At 52.6% G+C, this 26,815-nt stretch overlaps 1 protein-coding gene across 5 annotated transcripts in view; it reads left to right on the top strand.

The window, feature by feature from the left end:
- The first annotated feature begins 212 nt into the window (after positions 1-212).
- LOC118006666 (TNFAIP3-interacting protein 1) overlaps positions 213-26,815 on the top strand; it is a 49,805-nt gene continuing 23,202 nt past the window's right edge. For 2 of the 5 annotated variants that reach the window (XM_034999396.1, XM_034999392.1), the window contains exons 1-5: positions 6,125-6,288; positions 21,007-21,178; positions 22,358-22,492; positions 23,871-23,956; positions 25,306-25,389. In XM_034999396.1, the coding sequence (XP_034855287.1) occupies positions 21,043-21,178; positions 22,358-22,492; positions 23,871-23,956; positions 25,306-25,389 (441 nt within the window). In that variant the 5' untranslated portion in view covers positions 6,125-6,288; positions 21,007-21,042. Of the gene's footprint in view, positions 234-6,122; positions 6,289-21,006; positions 21,179-22,357; positions 22,493-23,870; positions 23,957-25,305; positions 25,390-26,815 lie in introns of those variants that run through there. The other 3 variants (XM_034999394.1, XM_034999395.1, XM_034999397.1) reach the window with 3 other exon arrangements.

The following is a 26,815-nucleotide window of genomic DNA, read 5'->3' as shown; positions in this document are numbered from 1 at the left end:
CAGTCTGGGAAGTGACAGGTGGGGCACTGACAAAGAAGGGCCCTGTGCTCTGCCAGGGGGGCAGGATGGGGCCTCAGCTGGGCCTTGTGGGGCTGCCTCCAGCTCGGGGAATTCCCCTCCTGCCTAAAAGTCAGCCCAGCCCAGCCCTCCTTCCTGCAGAAGCACAGTGAGCCGAGGAGCCTTCACAGGGTGGCAGCCCCAGCTGTACCCACCCTCGTCTTCTCCTGCTCCAGGTAAGTGACCCAGCCCAGGAGCAGCGGGCCAGGACAGGGCTAGGGCTCACTGCACGAGGGTGCCGGGGCTGCCAGACCACCCCCCAGCTCTACGCCAAGAGCCACCTGGCCTCCTACTTTCCTGCCAGCTGGGGTCGGCTGCTCCCCTGGGCCAGCTCCCTCTTCCCCCACCCGGGGCTTGGCTCTGGGTCTCTCTACCTCCTTGCCTGGCCTCATTCTGCTCTTGCTTCTCTCCCTCCATTTCTTATTTCCTCTTCCTGCCCTCCTCTTCTTGCCCCTTCCTCAGCCGCTGTGTTTCTTTCTCATCGCTGCTAGTTTTTCCCAAGGGAAGGAAAAAAAGAAAAGTCTATTTTTGTCTTATCCTTCCCTGAAGGAAAGGGATTGGGTTCACAAGTGTGAGCGTGGATTTGTGTTGGTGTGAGAATGTGTGTCTATGTTTGTGAGCATGTGTCAGACCTGTTGAGGCATACGTGTGAGTGCAAGTTCACAAGCATGTCTATGTTTGCATTGTGTCTGGGTCATTACGTGAATGTGTGTGTGTCTCTGTGTGAATGTGAGCTTTGGAGGGTGGGTGTGTGCCTGCATACTGGGCACGTTAGTGGTCTATATAGCGAGGTAGGAAGAGACCAGGTAGGAGCCTAGCGCTGCCTCCCTGAGGAACACGATGGAGGGCTGGGACGCTCCTCAGAGCTGGAGCAAAGGGATCTCTGGAGGGCTCTCCCACCTGCTTTCCTCCTAGGGCTGGCCGGGCCCTTTGGTGGTTGAACCTTCAACACAGGGTCTGAGGCACTGGGAGGGGGTGATTGCTGGCAGACAGTGGTGGTGGCCTCCTCTTTAATCACCAACAATCCAGATTTTTCAGAGCTGGTCAGAGGCCCAGCCCAGGGAAGTCCCTGGCTAGGAGGGGCAAGGTGTAGAGACCAAGTCACTGTCAGAGTGGCTTCTGGGCTAGAGAAGAATGGAGGGAGCAGGGGGGGGACCCTGGAAGGGGGAGTATGAGAAAGGACATGGGGTGAGGCTGTAGGAGGATTGCTCTCTGGGCCCTGTCAGGGCTTCCCAGGATTGGTAAATGTCTGGTTCCCGCGTGACTGCCTCCCTCAGGGGCTGGGCTGGGCTGGGCTGACCTCTCCCCACTTCCAGGAAGATGACAAAAAGCAAGCTTGGATCCAAACTCAGATCTGGCTTGACACCATGACCTGAAGACAGGGAGGCCAGAGGGAGAGGAGGTGGACTAGGGGAAGCCTAGGGCTCCTGGGAACTGTGGGAGGTGCCTGGCCACATATGCTCTGAGGCCGGGAATTTCCTCCCAGAGTCACTTGGCTCTTTCTTCTCCGTCCACCAGTGGCATCCTAGAAACCCTATCGTAAATGGCAGGCCCAGGGCCACAGTGGAAACAGCTGGGAGGGAAAAGGAGGAAAACAGGAAAGACCTTGGAGAAAAAGTCGGGAGACATGCCTTCTAGGCCCGGTGCTTCTGAGAACACTTTGTGAGGTCTAGGGCAAGTTCCTCTGCAGCTCTGGGCCCTGGGCTTTGCTGCCTTTAACTCATGCCAGTCCCTGTGGCACCTCATTCTTTCTCTACCCTATGCACTGGACTCTGCCCTTCGTGTTCTTGGTGAAGAAAGAGGCAGAGAGCAATCACAGGTATAAGGGCGGGCAGGGCTATGACCTAAACCCAAATCTGTCTGACTCCAGAGCCTAAACCTAACCCTTGCATGACCCACATCCTCTTGGAGGAGGGGCAAATTGTGAGTATGATAGAGTTTGATTCACCTTCAGGTGCCTAATGAACGTGAAAACTTAGGGATCTCTCAGAGCCGTCTGTCCACCCCTTATGCGGTGATTTGGGAGGAAGATAGAGTTAAAAATGCTTCTGAGGCCAAGGGTGAGAAACAGGGACCATAGGTTCTGCTCACTTCTTTATTTCTTACCCAAAAAATATGATTACCTACTACAATTTCAGTCAACATCATGGGCTTGACATGCATTTCTCATTTAACTATCACTCAAATCTCTCTCTCATGTGCACACACCCAATACCAAAAAGCACCTAGAATCCACCATGGGTTTTATATTCCCCAGATTGCCTCCGGCTATAGAGCTGGGAGACTGGGTGGAAGGAAGGGACCCAGACCCGGGATCCCTCTCTTCCTAGTTCATTAGCCGCTCAGCTTGAGTTTCATTCCCCTGTAGCCAAGACCCAACTCACAAATTCACCTACTAGAGTAAGGCTGAGCTGGTTGGCTTTAGAAGCTCGTCTTCCCAGCCGTGGGATGTGTGGAAATAGCACTGCTCTGGGAGAAGGAGCCTTGGGTTCTAGCCGTCAGTACTGATCACAAACTTGCTGTGAGACCTCTAGCAAGTCCCTACCCTTCTCCGGCCCTTGGTGGCTTTATCCTTGTGAGAGAAAGCCTGGGTCTGATCCTTTCTAAACGAGCTTTTAAGGACTGGCATTTTGAGCTCTGTCTTACTGGCTGGCAAGACTCCATCGCCTAATGCTTAAGAGCGGAAAGAATTTAGGACTTGTTGCTGTATAAGACCTTGGGCAAGTCATCTAACACCTCAAAGCCCCAGTTTCATCTGTGAAATGGGGATGACAGGGGTAATGACCTCGGGGTGGTTGGGAGATACCCTGTTATGTCAAACTGCAGACCCAGCACACGGCAAATACTCCGTAAATATTACCTCTTAATGTTTTTAATACGTCACCGCCACTCCTTTTTAGGCATTTGATTTAAAGTTCAGTCAGTTATGGGTGAGTTTCTTGGTATGTTTTTTTTTTTTTAATTTTTTATTCTTATGTTAATCCCCATACATTACATCATTAGTTTTAGATGAAGTGTTCCATGATTCATTGTTTGTGCATAACACTCAGTGCTCCATGCAGAATGTGCCCTCCTCAATACCCACCACCAGGCTAACCCATCCTCCCACCCCCCTCCCCTCTAGAACCCCGTTTGTTTTTCAGAGTCCATCGTCTCTCATGGTTCGTCTCCCCCTCCGATTTCTTGGTATGTTTTTTAATTCCCTCAAATCTGGGCTTCGGTCTTTCTTTGGAGCATCCTTAGTGGAGGGGATGCAGAGGGAGGGAGTGGTGGAAAGGAGACTGGGAAGTTGCATGCTTTAAAACAAAAACAAGATAAAACACAGGCCTTTGAGTCTCCTCCCAGGTGGGGCTTTGTGCAGGTGCCTATTGTCATTCTGGAAGAGCAAGAAATTTCCAGCTGCCTGAGTCACTCAGCTCTTGGCTCGGACATCTCCTTCCAGATCTGGGGGTGGCAGGGGGTGCCAGGCTAGGGGCCCTATTTCCATCCTGCCAGGGGTCTCGGGGACCACTGAGGATGTGGATGGTGACATGGAACTTGGGGAGGGTGCATTCCTGGGTTTAACAGTGAAGTTCTGTCCAGTGTTTGCAATCTGTGTCTATACACCACTATCGTTTCTCGAATGCCTACTCTGTGCCAAGCTTTCCTTGCATTAACTCATTTATCCTCATGATTACCTGAGGGGTAAGATACAATTTCCTCCATTTTTCTTTTTTTTTTTCTTTCTTTTTTATTTTTATTTTTTTAGATTTTATTTATTTATTTGAGAGAGAGAGAGAATGAGAGAGAGCACATGAGAAGGGGGAAGGTCAGAGGGAGAAGCAGACTCCCTGCCGAGCAGGGAGCCTGATGCAGGACTCGATCCTGGGACTCCAGGATCATGACCTGAGCCGAAGGCAGTCGCTTAACCAACTGAGCCACCCCGGCGCCCAGTTTCCTCCATTTTTCAGAGAGGAACTAAGGCTTAGGGAGACCACCCAGCTATCAAGTGGTTGAGTAGGGGTTAGAACCCAGTTAGTTAAATTCATAGCCTGTGTTCATAATGAGTGTTGAGTTTCTGTAGGAAAAATCATGACACTGGAAAGACAACATGGTGCTGTGGAAAGAGCACATATAACTGGAAAACCAAGGTCCTGGCTTCCAACAGGCATCACTCAATGGATGTGGCCCTGAACAAGTCCTTTACTATACTGAGGCCTCAGTTTACTTATCTGTCAAATAGGGGATAGTGAACAATGGTCTCCATGGCTTCTAACATGGTGGGAAGTTCTGAATTCAAACTCTAAATTCAATTTAAGACTTAAAAGGAGGGAAGGGGTAGGTGTGGTCATGACTTTGAAGAGCATTTTCTCAAACATTGTGTTAAGAAAAATTATGTCAAAATAGGGAATCAGTCAAAAAAAAAAAATGACCACATGACCTTTTTATGTCATACCAGAGTACTGTCCAGCAAGTCCACTTAGGGGTCATCAGGCACTTTAAGGGATGAAGCTTTTGCCTAACTCTCGAAGGTCAGACATTTTACAAAAACAGTTGAAATTGTTTGGAAGCAAAATGCAAATAGGTGGAGACTCTTCATTTTTTAAAGTAAATTTCAGTGTTCATGAGAAGACTTGGGTTGAGATTAGGAAGACAGCATTCCAGGAGGCAAATTGGGAACTGTAGACAAAGAGCAGGAAGAAAGCCGGTTTGGGGAAGCCTAATGGGTAGGGGTGATTCCTGTGAGCTGGTGGTGAACCAGCCCCAGATTCTAATCCTTCTGTACCCTCCCCTGTTGGTGACACTCAAAGGTGCTTTGCTTGGCCTTTGCATCCTCCTCTCCCCACCCTCTTTAAAATCAGAGTCTATGAGTACTTCTTTTCCTAGTTAAAATGAACAAAAATTAGTATTGTTCTGAGAATGTGGTAACACTTTTGAAGTAACTAAAGGCATCCCAGAATTTGAAGACAGCTTTGAATTAATTGAAGTCACAAGGCCTGAGAGGAGAATCCTCCAATTAGGTTTCTACTTGGATAGGGGTGTGTGTGTGTCTGTTCACAGTCGCAGTTGATTGACAGATCTCTCCTTCTGTAAAATGAGGGCCTGTATGACATAGCTCGCCAAGTCATTTCTGAGGACCAGGGCCTGTCAATGACTGTTTTCATCAGTTCCCAGGAAATAAGTCTTTTGCAATTGGTTTCTCATAAAGCTATATTTACCCCCACTTAAAGAGCTGTCCTTTATTCCCAGTTTAGGTCCTTTTTTGAAATTAAAACTCTCTTAAATAAAATGATGGGCTTAAAGAGAAACCAAAGAAAGTGTTCCCACCGTTAAACCAAGCCGCTCCTTAAGGGTCTGGGAAATCCCACAGCTGTTTGGACGATCTGTCCCACAAATACGCAGACAGGGTGGGAGGCAGACTCTAGATTTGCCCACCAGGGTTCGAATCTTGGTTCAGCCACTTACTGTCAACTAACCTCTCAGTGCCTGTTATGTTAATTTATTTACAGTAAACAAGGGTGGCCCTGCGAAAGAAAAAAAGTAAAGCATGCAAAATGCTTACAATGTCTGGGGCAGTAAGTATGCAAAAAAAAAAAAAAAAAAAAAAAAGGAAAGAAAAGTTCTTTAGGGGGTCCTTTCAGCTTGAATTTCTGGGAGCTCTGCGAAGTTGTTCGGGAGCGCCCTGGACCCAACTCTGGGGCCCTGAGCTCTAGCTCTGGCTCAGCTCCAGATGCTTACGTGCCTTTTGGCAAGTCCCCTCCCCGCTCTGGTCCACGAGCCCCTGGCAGCAAGGAAAGGATGGGGTGGTCTCTGCGGCTCGTCTCCGCTCTGAAATTCCGGCCTCATCCCGGACTCTGGGGCTTCCGGCGCGGGGAGTGCCACGAGGGGCTGCCCAGGCCCCGGAGGTCACCGCCCGAGGGGCTGGCCCGCGGGAAGGGGTACCCGCGCCGGCTCAGCCGCTCTCGGCCCCGGACCTCCCCGGGCGGCTGCTGTTTACCTCGCTCCGTCCCACCCCCGCGGCCGCGGGCCCGCCCCGACGGCGTAGCGCGATTGGGCGAGCGGCCTGTCAATCGCCGGGGACTTTCCCCGGGGTAGGGCGGCCCTGCCCCTGACACTTCCTCGTCCCCGGCGCGGTCCCCCGCCCCGGCCCAGGAGCCCGCGGAGCGCAGGAGGGCCCGACACTGGCCGCGGCCGATAACCCGGGGCTGGACGCAGAGAGGGGGACGGTGTGCTCCAGGGCCCCAACCCCAGGTAAGCCGGCCGGCCGGAGCGGGGCTGGGGCGGAAGGGAGTCCGCGACCCGGCCGTTCGCAGCCTCGGCGTGACCGGGCTGCGGAGGAAGGGGCTGGTCGGGCCCGGCCCGGTGGCCTGGGCTTTTCGGCTCCTGGGCCCCGGCGCGCGAGGTCCCGGCGGCGGCGACTCCCGGCCCCGCGCGGAGGGCGGTGGGCGCGCCTGCGCACTGCGTGGGCGAGCGCGTCTGGGAACGGCGTGCGGACCAGCCGGGTGGGGGAAGTGGGCCGGCGCGGGTCTGGGTTAGTGTGCGAGACCAGCTGGGAAGCAGTGTGCGGAGGTAAAGAAGAGGAAAATAATAATTCATTGGGTGCTTTCCAAGTGCTGATCTAAACCCTTTTCGTGTATTAAACTCTTGTAGTTGTCACATCTTTCTTTAAAATGAGTATTGTTATTATCATCCCCATTTTACAGTTGAGGAAACCGAGGCACCTGGAGATTGGGGTCACACAGCTAGGGAGTTGCAAAGTCAGGATTCGAAGCTTGGCGTTTGGCTCCAGCGTTCCTGCTGTCCAGTTTCTTTTGAACGTACTTGGCACACTGTTGGAGGCAACATTTGTGTGCATGTGCAGTGCAGGGTAGCTGGAGTGAGTTTCTGGGAGTGATTTTAGGTGTGGAGTTTTTAGGTATGGGTGAGTTTTCCACTGTAGAACATTTGTGTATGTGTGTGTTTGTGTGTGTGTGTCATGGTACATATGGAAGTGATTACATTGTACATTCATTAATTGTATGTATGGAGGTGGGCGTGAATTTTGTGGGACCGGGTGAGAGATTGTGTTTTGGTTGGGGTGGTTTGTGGATGATGCAGAAGAATCAGCAACGTCCATCCCCACCTTCTTGCAGAATGACAGTACAGAGAAATCTGTGGATTCCTAATGCATCATTTTAATTGTACAGTATCATGAAAATAGAATTTAATCAGCATGTATTTTCCAAACAGCAGGGTATGGTAGAGGGGAATTCAGCATCGGATGAGAGGTCAGGAAACATGAATCTCAATTTTTTTTCTTTATTCCTGATCATGGATATTGCATTAGGAGGCGGAATATTTATTAGTACAAAGGCATAGGAGTCTTGTGATGTTGTATTAATATCCTTACAGCAGACAGAACCGAGGTAGTGAAAAACCAAGAGCGGTAATGATGACAGCGTACATTTATGAACACTTACCTCTGCCAGGCACAGTGCTTTATATTCAGTATCTCATTTAATCTTTTCAACAACCCTGGGAGAGAGTCACTAATAGTAGCCTCAATTTTCAAATGGGGAAATTGAGGCCCACAAAGGTTAAGACTTGGCCAAGACCAGTAAGCCTTGAATAGTATCACTCTGTTCCTTTTCCACTGACCAAGCTTTCTGTCCTCTCTGTGTCCTGGGAAAATAGTATAATCAGGAACTGGCCCTTGGTGGAAGCACTTGATCATGGCCCCCTGGGGGCTGCAGTTGTGAGTGTCTTATATTCTACATACTTCTGTGATCCTGTTTTCCCCCACCAATGGGTGCCCTGGGGGTACGGTAAGGTTCTCATGCTGAGGGGTGGTACCCGCCCCTATGCCCACACCAGGTCTTTAGGGGCCCCAGGAAGCCGTGGGGTCTGACTCATACCCTTACCCCTAATGCTGCCTGTGAGTTGGGGCCCAGATGTCCTGGGGTGGGTCAGGCCCACCTGGTTTGAGCACCTCACAATCGTAGGTGGTCGTCTGTCTGTCTGTCTCTCTGAGTACTCCTGGGTACGGCAGCTGCTTGCCCTGCTATTTAGCCAGGGCAGCCTGCTTTTTTTTTCCCTCCAACGTGCCAAGCTTGTTCTTGACTTGAGGCCTTTGTATGTGCTGTTCCTTCTGCCTGGAACGCCTTTCCCCATTTCTTTACATGGCTGGTTCTTCCTTATCTGTCAAGTCTCAGTGCAAATATCACCTCCTTAGAGGGGCCTTGCCTGACCTTTCTATGCAAAGTGGCCCCTTTTTTCACTTTCTGTCATATTACTATTGTGTTTTTCTACGCTCATCATGCTCTGAAATAATCTTGTTTATTTGCGAATGAGAAAGTATATGTATGGAACTTAGTGTCTAGAATATAATAATGTTTAGAGTTTCCTTGTTTGTTGCTTTTCTCTTTTCCTGGAGCAGAAGGGAGAGAGCAGGAACCACTTTAGTGCATGTGCATCTCTGATCCTGGATCAGAGTGTCTGGGGGTAAGGCTCTGCTGGGTTTGTTCAGTGGATGAGTAGAGTAGAAGAAACAAGAATAATGGTGCATTTCACAGATGCGGGAACTGAGGCCAGGAGATGGGAAGGCGCTTGTCCCAGAAAGGTAGTGGCAACGTCAGGATGAGAACCAGAACTTGCTCCCCAAGGGGATTTTTTTCTTTCTTTCTTATAGTCAGCAAATTTTCCCCGACTGGCCTCATGCCCAGGCTTCTAGAGGAGCATGATGCTCAGGTGCATAAGGAACGAGCCTGGCCCTCCAGAAACTTGTAGTGGAATGGGGAGAAATGTGCTCTGAGTGTGGTCTGGAAGGCATTGCGTGCCAGCAGGTGCCCAGCATAAGTCTCACTGGAGTGCAGGGCAATTCGGGGGCACCAGGGGGCCAGGGGGCTTCTCGGGGGAGGTAGCTTCAAGGCCAGGCTCTAGTAAGATGATGAGTGCAGAGTGGGGCCTGAGTGCCTTCTGGAACGTAATAGACTGGGTAGAGGGTTTGGGGTAAGGCTCTGTTGGGTTGGGGGAGCCGGCCAGCCGGACCAGGAAAAACCCTAAGGTCTTGGCTACCAGGCAGAGAAGTCGTGGTTTCTCCCTGTGGCAGCATCGGGAAGTGATTAGAGTGGTTGGTTGGCAAACGTAAGCGTGCACGTGAAGCACCTGGGTGGCTTGTTAAACACATATCGGACCGTGTCCCCAGAGGGGCTGATCCAGAGGGTGGTGGCCGTGCTGCTGCGTGGCTGTGGTGCACTGGGGGAACCCCTGTGCTTCAGAGTTTGGCACACCTGAGTGGGTGTGGCCCCTGCTCCCGGGTCTGTAAGGTCCTCCCATGTCAGTGCTATCTTCTCTGGTGCTGTGAATGAATGGGACAGCCCAGGGCTGATCAGTGCTAGCTGCTGATCTTGTGAGTGAGGATAATCGTGAGCATGCTGATGGGATTTCAGTAGGAGATGGTGGGGATGGTCCGATTTTTCATGCTTTGGGATAACTCGCCTTTAACCCCTCTGCCACCTATGGACCATGCTGTGTCCTCTCTGGATGGGTTGTCCTTTGCTCTGGGTCCGATGTCTTTCCATCCCTGTTTGGAAACATGGACACTTACATGCGGGAGGGGTGCAGAGGACATCTGGCCCCCGTCCCCTCAACAGTACCCAGCCCCTCTGCAGGTGATCATCCAGTCTCGGCTTGACCCCTACCCCCAGAGTCAGGGAGTGCTGTACCTTATAGGCAGCCTCCTCCCATGTCATGGCTGGTTAGCTTTCAGTGAGTCCCCCTAGGGGCAGCTTCTTCCAATCTCACCTCCCTTTTCCCTCCTTGCCCAGCTGACCACTTGGAGGGAGGAAGGGCACAGTGCCGTGCGGTAAGAGAGTGCACGGCTGGCACCCGAAGGCCTAGGTTTGCCTCCCCTCTGTGTCATTGCCATCCTGTGCAGCCTCCGGCAGGTCTTCTTCCTTCGCTGGCTTTGGTGTCCCAACTGCAGCGTGGAGATTGCACTGGCTGACGTCTTAGAATGTTCTCTTTCAGCTCTTAAAAACTCTGGCCCAGTGACCGGGCTGCCCTCTCTCTGGCTCCATCCATTCCTGAGCTCTTTCCGGCGGGCCAGGCCTCTCTGGGCGCCCCCTCCCTCCCCACTTCTCCTTGCTGCTGCCCCCCTGCCGGCCCGCAGTGCCTGCTCCTCTTTGCCCTGTCCCTGTTGGAAGGGAAGGTGTCCGAGGCCCTCTGGAGAGTTGCCAAAAGGAAGGCTCAGGGAGGCAGGGGGAAGCTCCCTTTGTTCCACGGAGCAGAGCTCCCCAACCTCCAGAGACAGACCTTGGCAGTCACCTCAGCCTGTTAGTTGCAGGAAGTTTTTGATGTGTCGTCCCCCCCCCCCCCGTGACTGGCCCAGGACAGTCACTCTTCCAAAAGGAACAGATGACTGGCCTGAGGAGCAGCTAGCTGGTTCTTTGTCTTCAGGCAAGGCTGAGCTCTTCTCTCCCCAGGGACCTCACCCTGAAGCTGTTCCCTGTGTCCTTGAACACCTACGGGGTGGACAAACTGGGTGGCCCAGCAGATGTATGTGTGTGGGGGGGGTGGGGGCGCCGTGGGAGTTGTGTCACCAAGGAGTCATACTCAGAGGCCAGAGCTGGTATTTTTAGGGCAGGCATGGGGGGTGGCCCATGAGTCAGGGGCCTTTGGTTTGGTCTCCACCCACACTGGAGAGTGCTCGCTCCACTTTCCACTGTCTGGCAGGCCATCATCCTGGCCTTCTCGTGACCAGCTTCATCAGTGCTCTGGGGAACCCTGGTGCCTCCACATCGCCACTTCTGCCCCTGCCAGTGCTCTCCCCTCCCCAGGCCCAACCCCAAGGAAGAACAGGAGCCGAAGGAGAGCAACACTAACTTTTGGAAAACACGAAGGAATCTTTCAGATGTAGAGGGTAACATGCACACACCGGGCACCCACCCATCTGGCTTCGGAAATGACACATTTTTGTACACCTGAAATTTCTCCTTGATCATCCCCTTTCCCTCCCATCTGGAAGTAGCAAGAGTTCTGAATTTAGAGTTTATTCTCTCATATTTCTCTATAGTTTTATTATCAGTGTAGGGCTCCTTATACAATGTGTAGTACAGTTTTGTATGTTTAAGAATGTTGTTTAAGTGCCATCATACTGTCCGTATTGTGCAACTTCCTTGTTTTGCATAATATTATATTTGTGAGATTCAGTGATGTTCATATCTCTAGCTGTATGTAGTTCATTCATTTTCACGGCTGCATCATATTCCCTGGTATGAACTTGCCCCAATGTATCTATTTGTTTTCGTCTTCATCAGGGAGTTTCTAGCCTTTGCTGCTAGAACAAGATATCTTTGGCTTTTATCTGAGTGGTCTTACCCCTGTCCAGTTGTCCCCTTGCTAGCCATTATGGCTTCTGTTGGGGTGGCACTTCTAGGTCTATAGAGAGCTCTGTGGTTCCTAATTGGTCCTCCCAGCATTTCCATAGGGAGGAACAAGGGAAGTGAGGCCAGCTCAGGGTCACATGGCAAAGGAGCAGAGCCAGGATTTGAACCCAATGAGCCCTCCTTCCACCATATTTAGAGAAGGGGAATTCTTAAAAGTTGTCCTCTTCCCCCATAGAGGGGGGAGTTACAGGGTTGGAGAAACCCTTCATTGGGTAAACCAGCTTTTGGGCACACTGGGGACGGGGAGACAGAAGGACAGCCAAGTCCTTCATCCCTTTTGTCTAAGAGTGGACCTAGTGCCCTTTGTCCCCCTAGCTGATAGTCGAGGCAGTCCTTGTGGGCTAAGTGAGGTCCCAGCTGCTGGGAGGAAAGCCGGCTTCTAGGTGTGGACTTTGTGTACCTGTGGATCCCAGAAGCTGAGAGGAGGCATGCACGGAATAGAAGGAAGGTGGGCTGTGGTTGCCGGGGCTGTCTTCCCAGGGAGCTTTTTTTTTTTTTTTTTTTTAAGATTTTTAATTTATTTATTTGACAGAGAAAGACACAGCGAGAGAGGGAACACAAACGGGGAGTGGGAGAGGGAGAAGCAGACTCCCTGCCGAGCAGGGAGCCCGACGCGGGACTCGATCCCGGGACTCCAGGATCATGACCTGAGCCGAAGGCAGTCGCTCAACCAACTGAGCCACCCAGGCGCCCCCCCCAGGGAGCTTTTGGCGACGGGGAGTACAGGGTGGGACCAGTGATGTGATGATCAGGTGTGGGTTCTGCTTCGTCCCTTGGGAATTGTGTGGCCTTGAGCCAAGCCCTGCACCTGTCTGGGCTCGGCTTCCTCTCCAGCAAAGCAGGTGTACCTGGTGTGAGGACCCACAGGCAGTGGGCGGGGAGCTTTGTACTTGTTCCCAGTTGAGGGTGGTTATCCAAAGTCTGCTGCTTCTCTTCCCATCTTTGTCACCTCAAGGCCAGCCCTGGCCTTCCAGAAGCAAGATCCAGGTACCAGGTTGAAACTCTCTTCTGCAGTTGCTAACTCTCCACCCACTGGCTTTTCTGACTAGAAAACTTGTTTCTAGACTTTTCCTCCTTATTGATGATCAGATCCCTCCAGCCTTGTGTGTCCGTATGAGGCAGGTACATAATGAGCTCTCACCCTTCCCCGTAGCCCTCCAGCCTCATTTGGTGCCAGAACAAGGGGACTTCCCTATTATTCTGACCTTGTCAAGACACTTACATTTTTAAAACTTAATTTAAAATATCCCTTTTTTAAAAAGCTACAAAATAACATTCTCATTGAAGGAAAAACCCCCCAAACTCAAGCAATACAAAAGATATAAAGTAAAAAGTGAAAGCTGTCTTCTCTCTCCTTCTTCTCCCCTGCCCCTGTTCCCACTATATTTTTAAATTAATTTTTTTCAATAGAACAGGATTAGATTTCCCTTGTAAAGAGTTTAAATTTTGTAGGTAAAATGAATGTTTCTTTTGTTTGCAGTCCCTATTCCAGGTCCTCCTCTAGAGCTATCTACCAGTAGCAGTTTGGTGTATATCTTTCCAAACTTTTTCCTATACACATTTAAAATTTTATATACGTATATGTATATATACATATATATGCACATACATACATATAGACATGTACGTAGTTGTATGTTTAGAGAAAAAAGTATCCTGGGGTGTGTGGCTGGCTCAGTTGGAAGAGCATATGACTCTTGGTCTCCAGGTCATAAGTTGGAGCTCCACATTGGATATAGAGATTACTAAAAAAATTAATAAACTTAAAAAAATAGTATTCTATTATACTTTGCTTTTTATTCTTTTTTTTTTAAAGATTTTATTTATTTATTTGTCAGAGAGAGAGACAGAGCACAAGCAGGGGGAGCGGCAGGCAGAGGGAGAAGCAGGCTCCCCGCTGAGCAAGGAGCCCGATGTGGGACTCGATCCCAGAACCCTGGGATCATGACCTGAGCCGAAGACAGCCGCTTAACCAACTGAGCCACCCAGGCGCCCCTTGCTTTTTATTCTTAATGATGTTTTATGAACATCTCCTTGCAAAGCAGTGTGCCCCATTCTTTTTGATGGCTGCATAGTATTCCAGTGAGTGCCCGCACCGTGGTTTATTAAACCAGAGCCTCCCTGGTGGACATGTAGGACGTTTTTGCTGTTATAAAGCTGTGGCAATGCAGATCTTTGTTCAGCCCCTGTGGGCAGTGACGAAGAGATTTCTAGAATCTTAGGTAGAGGATTACTGATTCAGGCAGTGTCCTCTGGCCCTGTAGGTAACTAAAACCTCAAAGCATACTTTTCTGTAAGAGAACTTTGTTCTCAGCTAATCAGTTGTGCAAGCAGGTGTTGACATCATTGAGAAAGGACAGTCTTTGCTGTGGGTGGCCCAGCTATAACAAAAACAAGTGTATACAAGGCTACATCAAAAGAAACATAATACCTAAAAAGGTGGAAGTGAAAGTTCCTCTGTTTGGTCAGGTAAACCACACCTGGAGTGTTGTGTCCAGTTTCAGGACCCACTACAGATAGGGTAGGGGTAGAGGGTTGAGCGGGGTGGATAGGGAGGGGTCTGCAAGCCAGTCCTTCAAGGAACAGCACAGGGAACGGGGTCTGATTAGCTTTAAGAGAATGCTGCAGGTTCCACGTGTCTTCAGGGCTGAACTGATTCCAGACTCCTGATTGCAGAACCCCAGAGGGCAGAGTGAGGGCTGGTGGAAGGAGAGCTGGGAGTTGTCTGACTACAGCCAGTGTTGGCTCCCCAGGGGAAGGCCCTTAGGGAGGAAGTTGGGTCACCAAAGATGGTCATCCGGAGTCCCTTGGCTCCCCTGGGGACTGGAGAAGCACAGGGCTGCATTTCACTGAGCTTCCTTGCAGCCTGAGATTCTAAGCCCCGGTGACTGCAGGTGATCAGGGGCAGACTGGGACCCAACTGTACACAAAGTTAGAGATATGTAGAGGCAGGGGCTGCGAACCTGGGAGTCTGTTCCAGATAGCCGGGTGGCAGGACTGGTTTCCTCCCACTGAGCTTCAGCCTGTTGTCTCTCCGGCCTTGCAGGGAGCAGGGGGTGGGGGGTGGGGGGAGCAGTGCTGGAGCCTGGCACGTTGAGCCCAAATTATTTGTTCTGCTGCTCGCCAGCTGTGTGTTCTTGGGCAAGTGACTTCACCTCTCTGAGTCCGCTTCCTTATCTGAAAAATAGAGATACCACTATCTAGCTGGGAGGAGGTTTCCTTTCTGGAAAACAGGGATAATTTTCTTCTTTATGCAGTGAGAAGAAAATGAGGCCATGTGCCTCATGATGCAGCCCAGCGCTGGGCCTCTGGTGGCCCTTGACTGCCGGCCTCTCTCCCAGCCCTCAGCAGAGGCTCCTTGTCCGTCTTTCCCAGTGGTTCCAGCTGGCTCATGGCTCTGGTCCACCCCCTTGTCCCCAGGCTGTGGTATGGAGCCTGGGTGCTGTAGGTCGAGTGGAGGCAGTGGGCCTCCCTCGGAGGGTGAGTCCACACAGGGGAGGGAAGGAAGGAGGACACAGAAAAGATGCATGCTGTGCGTGAGGGACACAGTCCTCAAGCGGGGCTGGAGCCAGGGTGCATGCTAGGGAGCGGGGGGAGCACCCAGCGAAGGGCTGCAGGCATCATCTGTGGGTTTCCGACTGCCCTTGGGGGAGGTGAAGGCACCCGGATAGCACTTGTAGGAGGCCTCTTGGTTCAGGGAAATCCACCTGGGCATTAGGAGGGATTGGAGCTGAGGAGAGCAGCCTTCTCAAGGTCAGAAGGTTATAGAAAGGGGTGATAATAAATTGCAGGTTCCAGAATGTCAGAACTAGAAGGGGCCTTAAAGGTTGTCTAGTCGATCCCTTATGTTATTGCTAGTGTTGCAAATACAAACCCCTCCTTTTGGGAAACTGAGGCCCAGTGAGGGGCAGATGTTTGCTCTGGTGGTCCTTGCCTAGATCCCACAGCTTCTGGGCTCAGTTCCTTGTATTACATGATATACCTGCAGCCTCTTTATTACTGAATTGTTGTAAAGACCGAGTAAGCCCTGGGCTCGTGGCAAGGATGCCAAGGTGGGCTCTTTGATGGATGACCCTGGGTCCGTAGTTCCCCTGATGGTGAATGGGGCTGGGGTGGGGGTGGGGGGGCAGAGAGCATCATGAAGTAAGAATATGGAGAGATTTTTGCTTTAGTTTGCAAGGTGCTTTCATGACTTCCTGTCATCCCTGGGGGATATTGCAGGATATTCCCACCTACAGTTGAGGAAAAGGAGGCTCAGATGCTCCCCTGTCTTTCAAGAGTGTGGTTTCTCGGTCCATCGGCTTTTGGGAGCCGCATCTTCACTGACTGTGGTTGGACCAGTGTCCCTGCTTAATGGCTTTTTGCAGTTACCAGAAATTAAGTGGGTGTCACAACCTAGCTTACTGAGCCAGCAGAGGAACCTAAAAACTCCATTAAAAGGGGGAGTAGATGGGAGTGGGGGAGACTTGGCCCTAAATCAGTGGGGCAGAGTTGTGGGGCTGCCCCAACCTTTTACTGAGAACCCATTGCGTGCTAGGCATTTAACTAGGTGCTATACACAAATCATTATTACTTTGGAAATTTTATTATTATAAAATGAATGTGTTTCTTGTTGAGTAAATCAATAATCAGGAAGTACGAAGTAGAAAGTGAGAACTCCCTTCCCACCGTACACATATCGTTGCATTTAATTTCATTAATCTGACAACAGGTAGGTTCTCTCCTTACCCCTGTGTTTTTTTTTTTTATATAAGATTATTTATTTATTTATTTATTTGACAGAGAGAGAGACAGTGAGAGAGGGAACACAAGCAGGGGGAGTGGGAGAGGGAGAAGCAGGCTTCCTGCCAAGCAGGGGGCCCGATGCGGGGCTCGATCCCAGGACTCTGGGATCATGACCTGAGCCAAAGGCAGATGCTTAACGACTGAGCCACCCAGGCGCCCTCCTTATCCCTGTTTTGCAGCATACGCAGTGGAGGCTCAGAAAAGGCATGCAGCCTCCAGCGGGGGACAGGGGCAGACAGGGCTGGGATGAGGGAGGGGCAGACACTGGTGAGGCCCCCAGGTGCAGCCCAGGAGCAGGGCTCCTGCCTCCCAGAACCCCTTTCAGTGTTGTGCTGCGTGCCTCACCTGCTTCACCCCACACCCCGCATCACGTCGGGACCCTTTCTTCCGGACTCCATGGCTGTACCATCCTGAGTATGTCAGATCCCCTCTCTTTCCTTGCCTTGCTGCTGGCTCCCGAGGCTTGGGTCTCTGTGGATCCTTAGGCCAGCTCGACACCATCACCTGGTTTCTCTAGTCCAGGTTCCTACATTTGCACACGAGGGAACTGACGTGCAGAGAGTGCACAGGCTTGCCCATGGCCATGAAAGGCAGCAGAGTAGATCTAGCACCTTCTGATTCTCTGTCCTAGAGACCACTTCCCTTCAGCCCTCCGTTAGCCTCTCCCACTGGCATCCCGGGCAGCCCCTGCCTCTGCCTGGGGAGGTGGCCGTTGGTGACCTCCTGGGACCTCTTGGGACCTCCTGGCTCCCGGTACCAGAGATCTGCTTGGACTTTTCCCTCTGGGGCGGGGAGAACTTCATTTATCCCCAGCGTGTGGCCAGTGCCCGGCGGCCTTAGTTTGAGCTTATTAACGTTCCCAAGTGGGCCTCAGTTTCCTCATCTGTCAAACGGACACCGGCCCTGCCTTCTTCCCAAGACTGTTATGACAATCAGATGGGAAAACAAAGCTTGGGAAAATACTAGGTATTTTGCAGATGTTACAGGCTATGCAAACTCACCTCCTTTGGAGGGCCTGGGAGCCCCCCTCCCGGCACCAGAACGTGGCTGATCACAAGACAGTCTCTGCTGGGCCAAAGCTCTTCAGTGCAGGAGCTGAAACGGAGTGCGAGGGCAGTGGGCAGACTAGAGAGAGAGCAAGGACCTTCTAGTCCCAGCTCCATCCTGACTTGTTGGGTGACCTTGGTCTTCATGTTCTGGGCCCTGACTCATTGCCCTTACACTGTGAGGGAGAGTCAGGTGAGCTGATGCCCAGGATGCCTGGGCACTGACCTCCGGTACTGCCCCGTGTAGGGGCTGGGGTCCGCACCTCCTCCCCCCTCCACACACACTGTGCCGTCTGTGACGAGCAGAGGCCAGCCGTCCGCTCAGGAGGCAGGGGAGTGACGCAGCCCCTCCCTCAGAGGGCCTCTGGATGCCTGCTAATGGTCATCCTGTTGCTCTTGGAGATTCCCTTCCAGCTCTGTCATCCTGGGAATGATTCCCCTTTTCAGGAAACGTTCTAGAAACTACACTGACAGGAGGAGAGTTCCTGTCTGCCCAGAAGTCATCCTGGAACTGTCCCTGACCATCTGGGCATGAGGTCAGCAGGATGTGGAAATTCCCTGTTTCTCTATTTGTGTTTCTTCCCTCCGGAAGCCCAGGCCCTCCCCGGGGTGGCTCCCCCTGAGCTCCAGAGAGGGTTTTCTCACATCAGGCTGCTTTGTGTGGGTTCTGTTGGCCTACTGCCTGCCATCCTGTTCCCCCAGCTCCGCCTGCAAGGCCGGAATCCGGGGGAGTAGCCCTGCTTGCTCCTTCCTTGGCTTCCCTGACCCCCCTTCCATGTCAGCTTCCCAATGCTGAAGGAGAACCTGAGCATCACACAATTTGGAGGACACGGAGATGGGGTTTCGATTCCTGTAGCCCACATCCTGCTCTGTCGCTTGGCCGTATGTCTGGGCATCTCTGAGGGAGCACGGTTGTGCTAGCCCTGGTTCCAGAAGTATATGGTTGTCCAGAGTACCACTGGTCGGTGGGTCACAGCCGGGCTCTCGGGATGCTTTCACATGGCCTCTTGTGACAGAGCCAGGTCACGGGCTCCTTTGGTCCTTCAGTCTCTCTGATTAGAGGCTTACTGAAGCTCTGTTCTGGACCACCCGGAACATACACTGGCGGACAAGGTGGACCTGGCCCTGCTCTCGGGGAGCTCCTGGTCTACTGGGCAAGCCAGATGTGGAGTGAAAAACATACCCACATCATACGTAATGTCAGCTGTGAGTTCTGTTCAGGGCGAATGTAGAGGGGTGAGCAGGATCCAGGACACATGGGACCGCGTATCACCAAAAGTGGCTACAAGCCTCCTCCAGCCCTCTGTCTCCCCGTTTGGGAACCCCGTTCAGTTCTCAGTCACGGCTCACCTTCCAAGCACCAGACCTGTGCTGGGGGCAGATGAGCAGAGCACGCTCCCCGCTCCAGGACCTTCTCCGTCAAATGCGCAGGTGCTTACACCAGTCACTTGCACTGCATCCTGGGCCGTAAGGGTTTTGCTGGAGAGGCACCTGAGGAGGAGTGGGGAGCACAGAGGAAGGACTCCCCGCCCCCCATGTCTACCAACATTCTGAGCACCTTGCTATATGCCAGTCAACATGCTAAGTGCCTTATCCCGTCTCATACTTCAGTGAACACTTGGGTGCTTGAACTGCTCTGCTGTGTAACTTTGACCTTCTCAAGTTGAAAACAAGCCCCCCCTACACTAAGTGATGACTTTTGTGTTGGGCGTGTGGGCAGCTGTCCTTTGCTTCTGTGGGGCCCAGCCGGGCGTGGGTGCCTCTCGAAGTGTGTTTTCATCTTCTGCTTCTCAGTCTTTGGGGGAGGGGTCCCACTCATGAGAACTCTTGTTTTTCTTTCTGGCCCACGTCATTCCGCGCTAATATGGACCCTCGGGGCAAAATCCTTGTTACTTCCTGTGCCGCAAGGTAAGGGAAACAGCCCAGAGGGTACCTGATGGCTGGGCAGGTATTACCCCCCAGGCTGGAACTCGCTGGGGCCTGAGTCTTGTTGGGGATGTGGAGCCAGTGTAGCTGGGGGGTAGGGGGTGGTTAATTTAACTCGCTTTCTGAGGCAGAACCAGAGTTGCATCTTGACTCTCTAGTGCCGGCCACGTAATCCTGGCTGCATTACGTCACCTCACGGAGCCTCCCTCACACAGCGAGGTTAAGGCCTGTATCTTAGGGTTGTTGAATGGCTTAACGGAGATAATGCCCCCGAAACGGTGAGTGCGGTGCCTGGCAAGGGGGCCTGTCATGATTAGTCCCGGTTAATGAATGGGGCTGACATTATTAGTCCTTGTTCACTCTTTTCTTTCAGTGAGCCCTGTGTGGGTGCTCAGAGGGGCTTTGTGGATTCCTGACTGAAACAGTCTTTGCCCTAGGGGTGGTGACCTTGGGAGGGAGGTTTTGGGGCCCCGAGTCCTTCTGAGGCCCCCAGTGGAGCTCTTTCCCGTTGGCCAGCTCTTTGCAGGGCTGGAAGCTGGATCAGTTTTTCAGCCTCGGGACCTTTGCACTTAACTCTTCTCTCTGCCTAGAGTATTCTTCCCTCAGGTGGCTAGTTCCCTCAACCCCTTCGGGTCTTTGCTAAAATGCCTCCTTCTCTGCAAGGCCTTTCCCTGACAGCTCCACTTAAAATTAAAGTCCCTGCGTCATACTTCCCTGCTTAACTTTTGTCCATAGATGTTTTAAACACCCCTAAAAATCTGTTTATCTTCCTCTCTTCTTTGGCCCTTCCTTGGCCACTAGAAGGTGAGCTCCATGAGGGCTTTTTGTCTGTATTATTAGCGGATCATTTCGCAGCACCCGGACTGGTACCTAGGGCAGAGTAGATGCTCAATAAATAACTGCTGGATGAATGGAAGAAGGATGTTTCTCTGCTAAGTTACAGAACTAGGATTCTGAAGTCGCTTTGCACGGCGGTGTCAAACGAAATACAGCAGACGAAATGGAACGGGTTGATGCAAAACCCTGGCTGCAAGAGGAGAGAGTGGTTGGGTGGAAAATTCATCTGTTCATTAGAACTGGAAGGGACAGACCGTACGTGACATGGGACTGAAGGACGAGGGTGACAGTGTCAATTAGCGTATTAAATGTTAGTCAGGGTTTTTTCTTCTTCTTCTTTCTTCTAGAGAAGAGAATGTACCTATAAATGAAACTTGGGATTGGATTGACTTGCTTATCCCTTAGGGCCCAGGCGTGTTACTCTGAAGATCGCTGATTCCGTGTAAGACTTTCATTTCCCCTCAGAGCGGGGAAGGGACTGCCCGCGGTCCCGCAGTGAATTAATGGCGAGGCCATTGATTAATTCCCTAAGCGTTCACTGGGCACTCACTTTCTAGCTCTACTGAGCTGGGCACTGGGGCTGCGGTGATGCAGGGTCCCCATCCTTCTGGACCCCACCGATAGGACAGGGACTCAGGTTGTTTGACTCCCAAGTCCGTTGCTCTTTCTTGTACCCCACTGGCAGCTCACGCAGGTTGCTGTTCCAAATGAACCAGCAGTGCAGTGAGGCTGCTGAAAGGAACTGCTGCCTCTCTGGGGTTGTCTCTTAATAGAGATGCAGTGTCCAGCTCAAAGGAGGTGACCGTGCCGCTCCGCCATCCTGTGGCCAGAGCAGCCCCAAGCGCCGTGTTCTCTTCTGGGTGATGGGGACCGCCTTCCGGGGGCGCGGACGGACTAGGGTGCGCCAATGGCCTGGCCAGCCCCCTCATCTACTGCTGTTGTCCTTACAGCCAGGTGGGCGCCGCGGCAGGGGTTGAGCCGCCCTCATGGAAGGGAGAGGACCATACCGGATCTACGACCCTGGGGGCAGCGTACCTCTGGGAGAGGCTTCTGCGGCTTTTGAGCGCCTAGTGGAGGAGAATTCCCGACTGAAGGAAAAAATGCAAGGGATAAAGATGTTAGGTAAAACAGAGCCTGCGCTCTCCCTGCAAGCCTCCTCCCCGCAGCCTGCCATGCTAGCTGGCATCTGCCTCCACCCGAGTCGTCCCTCTGCCCCGCCTGGCCCGGCGTTGGCTCCTGCCTCGCAGCTCTGTCTTTGTGCTCTTCCGTAGCATGTTGGCAGCATCCCCAGCCCCGATTCTCAGCACCCCAGCACCAGGATGGTAGGACTCAGGATACCCGAGGGACCTAGAAGGAGGCGTGGGGTGGGGGAGGGAGGAGGGGCTGGAATGGCCGTTTTGTGCTCGTGGAAACAGAATGGTCTCGTCTTCTGGAAGCACCAGCAATGGGAGAGCTGGCCTCACCAGGGCAACAAGGGCACAGTCCCCATGTGTTGGAGCAGGGAGCTGAGCTTGGCTTGAAGCAAAGCGGGGATAGGTCCCTTGGTTTCTTTTTTCCTGGCTTTTGCTCGAGCTGTCCCCGTTGCCTGGAGCAGGTCTGCTTACCTCCCCATGACTGAACCAGCCCGGAGGCCATCTCATCCTCCATGTGCAGGATTCACTGATACCCTGTCCAGAGGAGTCTCTCTGCTCTCCACACCCCTAAAACTCTTCCTTTGCTTTGCTGCCACCTTCTCTGGCCTTAGGCTTTGGGGGTGAGCATAGGTCCCTGATTTTCCAACTGCTTACTCCTTGCTTGGCAGATCTCTGCTTGGAATGGCAGATTAGAGAAGGAGGAATGGAGTTTCCCATTCTCCACTTGTAGAAGGAAAACTGAGGCCCAGAGGGGTGGTGGTATTACCCAATGTCTCCTCCCTTCAGGCAGCCCCTGACTGGGGGGTGTAGGCTGTGGGTAGCCCCCAGGGGCCATGATGGCTGGTCTTGGAGAGCCCCTGGCTTTCTGTAGAGTCCCTGGCCAGGTATGGCAGGAGTGGGGCAGGAGGACAGTGCCTGGAGGCCAGGAGTTTGTCCTCGGTTCCTTTCTACTCCATTTTCCCTGATTGCGGGGCCCCTTCTTTCCCTGGCCCATCTCTGCTTGGGGGCTGGAATGATGTGTGTCGCACTCAGCCCACAGGGCAATGGTGGGGGCACAGCCCAGGGCCCGCAGCATCAGGAGCCACACGGAAGCAGGCTTATGGGTGTGGGGCCAGGAGAACGGGTGCACTGAGCTAAGTAACTCCTTTGCTCCCCGTCGTCTCCCCAGGGGAGCTTTTGGAAGAGTCCCAGATGGAAGCATCCAGATTGCGGCAGAAGGCAGAGGAGCTGGTCAAGGACAGTGAGCTGCTCCCACCACCATCTCCCTCTTTGGCCTCCTTCGACCACCTGGCTGAGCTCACAGGTACGAGGGGGGCCCAGGTGGACCTCTGCCTTTCCCCAGACTCCTAACTCTCTAGACGCTGAACAGTGGTCTCCCTCCTCATTTGGAAACCCACATCTCCTCCATTGATCCTGAGGCCACAGACCCTCCTCCTAGTCATGTTTTGTCTACAGCATCCCTCAGAAGGTCAGACATGGAAGGAACCTCAGAATAATTCTGTCCAAAAATGGCTGGTGACTCAGCACTCCTGAGGCCCTGGCAGACATTAGTGATGGATCACAATCCCCTGCACCCAGGATGTGGCCTCAGTATCTGTAGCAGCATATTTATTCAGCAGATCTTTAATGAGCAGCTACTATGTGCCAGGCATAGAGTTCCCCGCAGCTACTTTGGGTCGCTCAGAGTTGGCACATGGGTTGAAAGCTCTCTGGGCTGGCCCCCCTTTTTGCATTTTACCATGGGGGAAGCTGAGGCCCGTGGAAGAATCTGGATTTCCTATTAGCCTGCTGCAGTGTATTTCAGGTGTAAGGTATGCATACTACCTATTAAAGGAAAGCATTGGCTATGAGGAAGGCTTGCAGTCCCGAGTGGGGTCACCGTGCATTCCTCAGCGTGTCTCCGAGTACAGGGCAAGGTCGGGGACAAGGAAAGAAAAGGTCCCCACACATGAGGCTCAGGTGCCTTCTGCTGCAGCCCTCCTCCAGTCTTTGCCCAGGCCGGTGTGCCGGCCTTCCGCTGGCTGGTGGTTACATTTGCTGAATGGACAAGTGGAGGAAAGTGATGAGACCAGAGTCCACTGTGCTGCAATCAGTGGGCGCTTCCAGCCTCCACTGGTCCACTCAGCGGTGATTGCAGAGTCCCAGCTTGGCGCCGGGCCCACCCCCCGAGGGAGAGGTGCAGCCACCCTCCAGCGGCTCCAGGAGGTCAGAGGGAGGGCCGAGTCTGAGCCCTGGTTTTGCCGTGGCTGGCCATGTGACTGTGCGCTGGTTGGTGACCTTTCCCTGCGTCCCATTTTCTTACTTGAAAATGGAGATACCGAGCTGACCCAAGAACTGGCTGAGATGATAAATATAAAAATACTTTGTTAATCGTAAAGTGTCCCCTTTGTCATCACCAAGGCAGGTCCAGGGTAGCGAGGAGCAGTGGCCACCTTGGGATTTTCCCAGCAATTCCAAAGAAGATGGTCTGTCTCTATCTGTCTCAGATAGAGCCTGAGCCCAGGCTCTATCTCATCATTTCAGTCATTTTCCTAGGCTACCGGTCCCTGGTGGGACCACCTCCCATTTTCCAAGACTCATGTAGGGAGAGAACTCTTCTGGCCCAGGCTGTCCTCGAGGGCATGGTATGTGGGCTTTCCCCCCTTTTCCTGCTGCTTATCCATGTGTTCTCAATTTTCCAGGAAAGGATACAGGTGGCCCAGCACCGCCTGCTGACCCTGCACACCCCAGCGACAAACCAGAGCCGGTCCAAAAACCTCCATCCAGCGTAAGTTCCATTTGGAGTCATGGCTGAAAGTTGTCTGGACCTCAAGGGCCCATTGGCAGATACAAGAACTTGGAGAGAGAGGGTTGAGGTCAAAAAACTTGTGTTTTGACTTGCTAGGTGATACTGGACAAGTTGATCTCTGTCTCCCTGGGGCCTCGGTTTCCCTGTTTTCAAACGAAGGTCATAGTTAACACTTACCAGGAAGACCCCGGGATGCACAAGGCGTTCCTCCCATCTGCAGAGTTGCGTAAGGCCAACCCTGTGTTGACTGTGCACAGTGCTGGGAGAGTGGATAGATGTGACCTGGAACTCTCATTCTCCAAGGGCGTTCAGAAAGTGTCTTCTCCAGATTTGCCTTGAGAATTTCTTCTTGGTATCCTAGGACTGGAAGGGACCCTAGTGGCCATATTGTGTAGGGTCTTCATCCTACAGATGAGGTCCAGAGAGGGAAGAGAGTTTTGTCGTGAGGTCGCACAGACCACTGGGAAGTGGAGGTGAAAGGGAGACTTTCTCGGGCAGGGCTGAGATCCAGAGCTGGGCTCTTGGTGGCCGGGAGGCTCAGCCAAAGCTGAGTGCAGAGATCCTTCTATGTGTCTGCCCATTCCTGGGACGAGGGAAGGCTGGGATAGTCCTTGGAGACCAGATTTAATAGCAGTCCCAGAGCCAGTTCCGGGTTGAGGGGAATCAGTGGCCTATCCGTTGGTTGCACAACCAGTGCATTCCACTTGGTATGGCTGAGAGGTGTGAATCGTCTGGAAGTCCCTGACCACCCTGCTTTTGGGTGAACCCTGGAGGTCTCTCCAAATTTGTTGGTGTACCCTTAGGACTCATTGCAGATTGGTCCACTCCTCTGGGATCTCTGGCACTGGGTTGGCAAGGCTGGCACGGGACTACCTTGTGGTGGCCATATTAACTGCTCTCTGTGTTGCCTGCTTTTGCATGAACTAATGACATGCCCTCGGTTTCCGCGTCTGTCCGAAGGGGACATAGCCCTCTGACCTCTCTGTAGGTTGCTTTGAGAAACAATGGAATTTGTGAAAACATTTAAAAAGTGCAAGGCCCTTAAAAGAGAATACAGCTGTAAAGTGCTAGTGGTTCAAGGTCACTAGTCCAATATCCCTGTTCTGCAGATGAGGGAACTGGCCGCGGAGGGGAAAGTGACCTCAGATCACACAGTGGGGTGCGGGAATCCTGCTCTGTGGTCTCACAGGAAGTGATATGGAGTTGCCCCGTGAGCTCAGCCTCCACGTGGAGGGGCTGCCCGGATGAACTGCTGCTCTGTCACGAGGCCCCGGAGGAGGGGCGAGGTGTTTTCCTCTCAGGCAGTTCCTAACTCCCTTTCTGTACAGGGCACCTCCTCTGAATTTGAAGTGGTCCCCGCTGAGGAACAGACTTCTTCGCCAGCGAGCGGCGGCCACCCCAGAAACACCATGGTGAGTAGATGGCGGGTCCCCGGCTCATCCCACGTCTCCTCTCTGTTTCAGTCACCTGGCCCTGGTGGAGAGGCACAGGATCCACTCGGATCCCTTGGGCACTCTGGAGTCACTTGGGGATACATAAGGGGCCAGGGCAGGGGGTGCTTCTCGCTCACATATGCAAATTCCTGGCTGGTGACTTCCCCTACTGGGGCCATCCAGGCACCGGACCATTGAGAAAGTCTGGGCACATTGCCAGCCCTGCTGGTCTCGGCCTTGTGCTGGGCACCTCCACACACTATGACTCAGCTTTTGGGCCTGTGGGCTCCTAGCCTGGCTGGAGTAGAAAGGGCCAGAGAAACCCAGAACAGCTTAAGGCAGGTGATTTACCCTTTTGTGCAGGCTCTCTGTTCCTCCCAGGCACCCCTTCAGGGCATTTATGCACACACACACACACACACACACTCCTTCAGCTCTGGAGGTGTCTATCCAGCATCCTCTTTCCTTATCTTACCCTACTTGTTGCCTTTATTCCAACTGTGTCCCCCTCTGCTGTCTCTTAAAATGGCAGACTTAGTGGAGAACCATGCAAAAGGTCTAGAACATCCTTTTTTTTTTTTTTAATAAAGATTTTTATTTATCTATTTGAGAGAGCGAGCGTGGCGGGGGGAGGGTCAGAGGATGAAGCAGATTCCCCGCCAAGCAGGGAGCCCGATGCAGGACTCGATCCCGGGACTCCAGGATCATGACCTGAGCTGAACCAACTGAGCCACCCAGGCGCCCCCTGGTCTAGAACATTCTTGAAAAGTCTTAAAGTGCTGTCCTCTCCTCCTTCTCCCTCCGTGTCCACTTTGAGATTTTTTTGGTGGTGGTTATAAGGCAGTAAGTGGCCTGACTCTTCCCCATGGTCTCTGTTTCCTCCTCCCACCAAGAACTAGGGGGCAGATGTTGCTCCTTAGTTCACTGGTGGCATGTTGTATCTGTTAGTTTCCCCTCCCCCCCGTGCAAGGTCCCCATCAAGTGGTCATCCGGCTTACACTAGCATGCCCTCAGTGACAAGCGGCTCCTCACCGTATCAGGTAGGTCTGAGTATCAGAAGGGTTCTCCTGCTCTATCCCTGAAGGTTCTGAGATGCTGGTTGAGGAGGAAAGACACTCCCCCACCCCCCCACCCCCTCACCCCCCCGGCTCAGAGAGTATTTCACTCTCTCACTTGGACCAGTAGTTAACCATCTTGTTAATAAGTTCCTTCTTAGCCCCACCATGTGCCTAGTCTGTGCCAAGCAGAGGCAAGACGGCCTCCCTGCCCCTTGGGAGCTTGCAGGCTGGTGGGAGACATCGTAGGCATGAAGCAGTTCATGAGCCTTAAATAGAGCAGCGTTCACCACCTCAGATCCTTTGTGGGAAGAGTCAGTGGGGAATGAATGCCCAGTTGAAGCAGGAGC

The sequence above is a fragment of the Mirounga leonina genome, unplaced genomic scaffold (genome assembly GCF_011800145.1).
Source record: "Mirounga leonina isolate KUSES-001 unplaced genomic scaffold, KU_Mleo_1.0 Mir_98, whole genome shotgun sequence".
NCBI classification, from domain to species: Eukaryota; Metazoa; Chordata; class Mammalia; order Carnivora; family Phocidae; genus Mirounga; species Mirounga leonina.
Note: the sequence above shows the minus strand (reverse complement) of the source record. Positions and strands in the feature narration are given on the sequence as shown.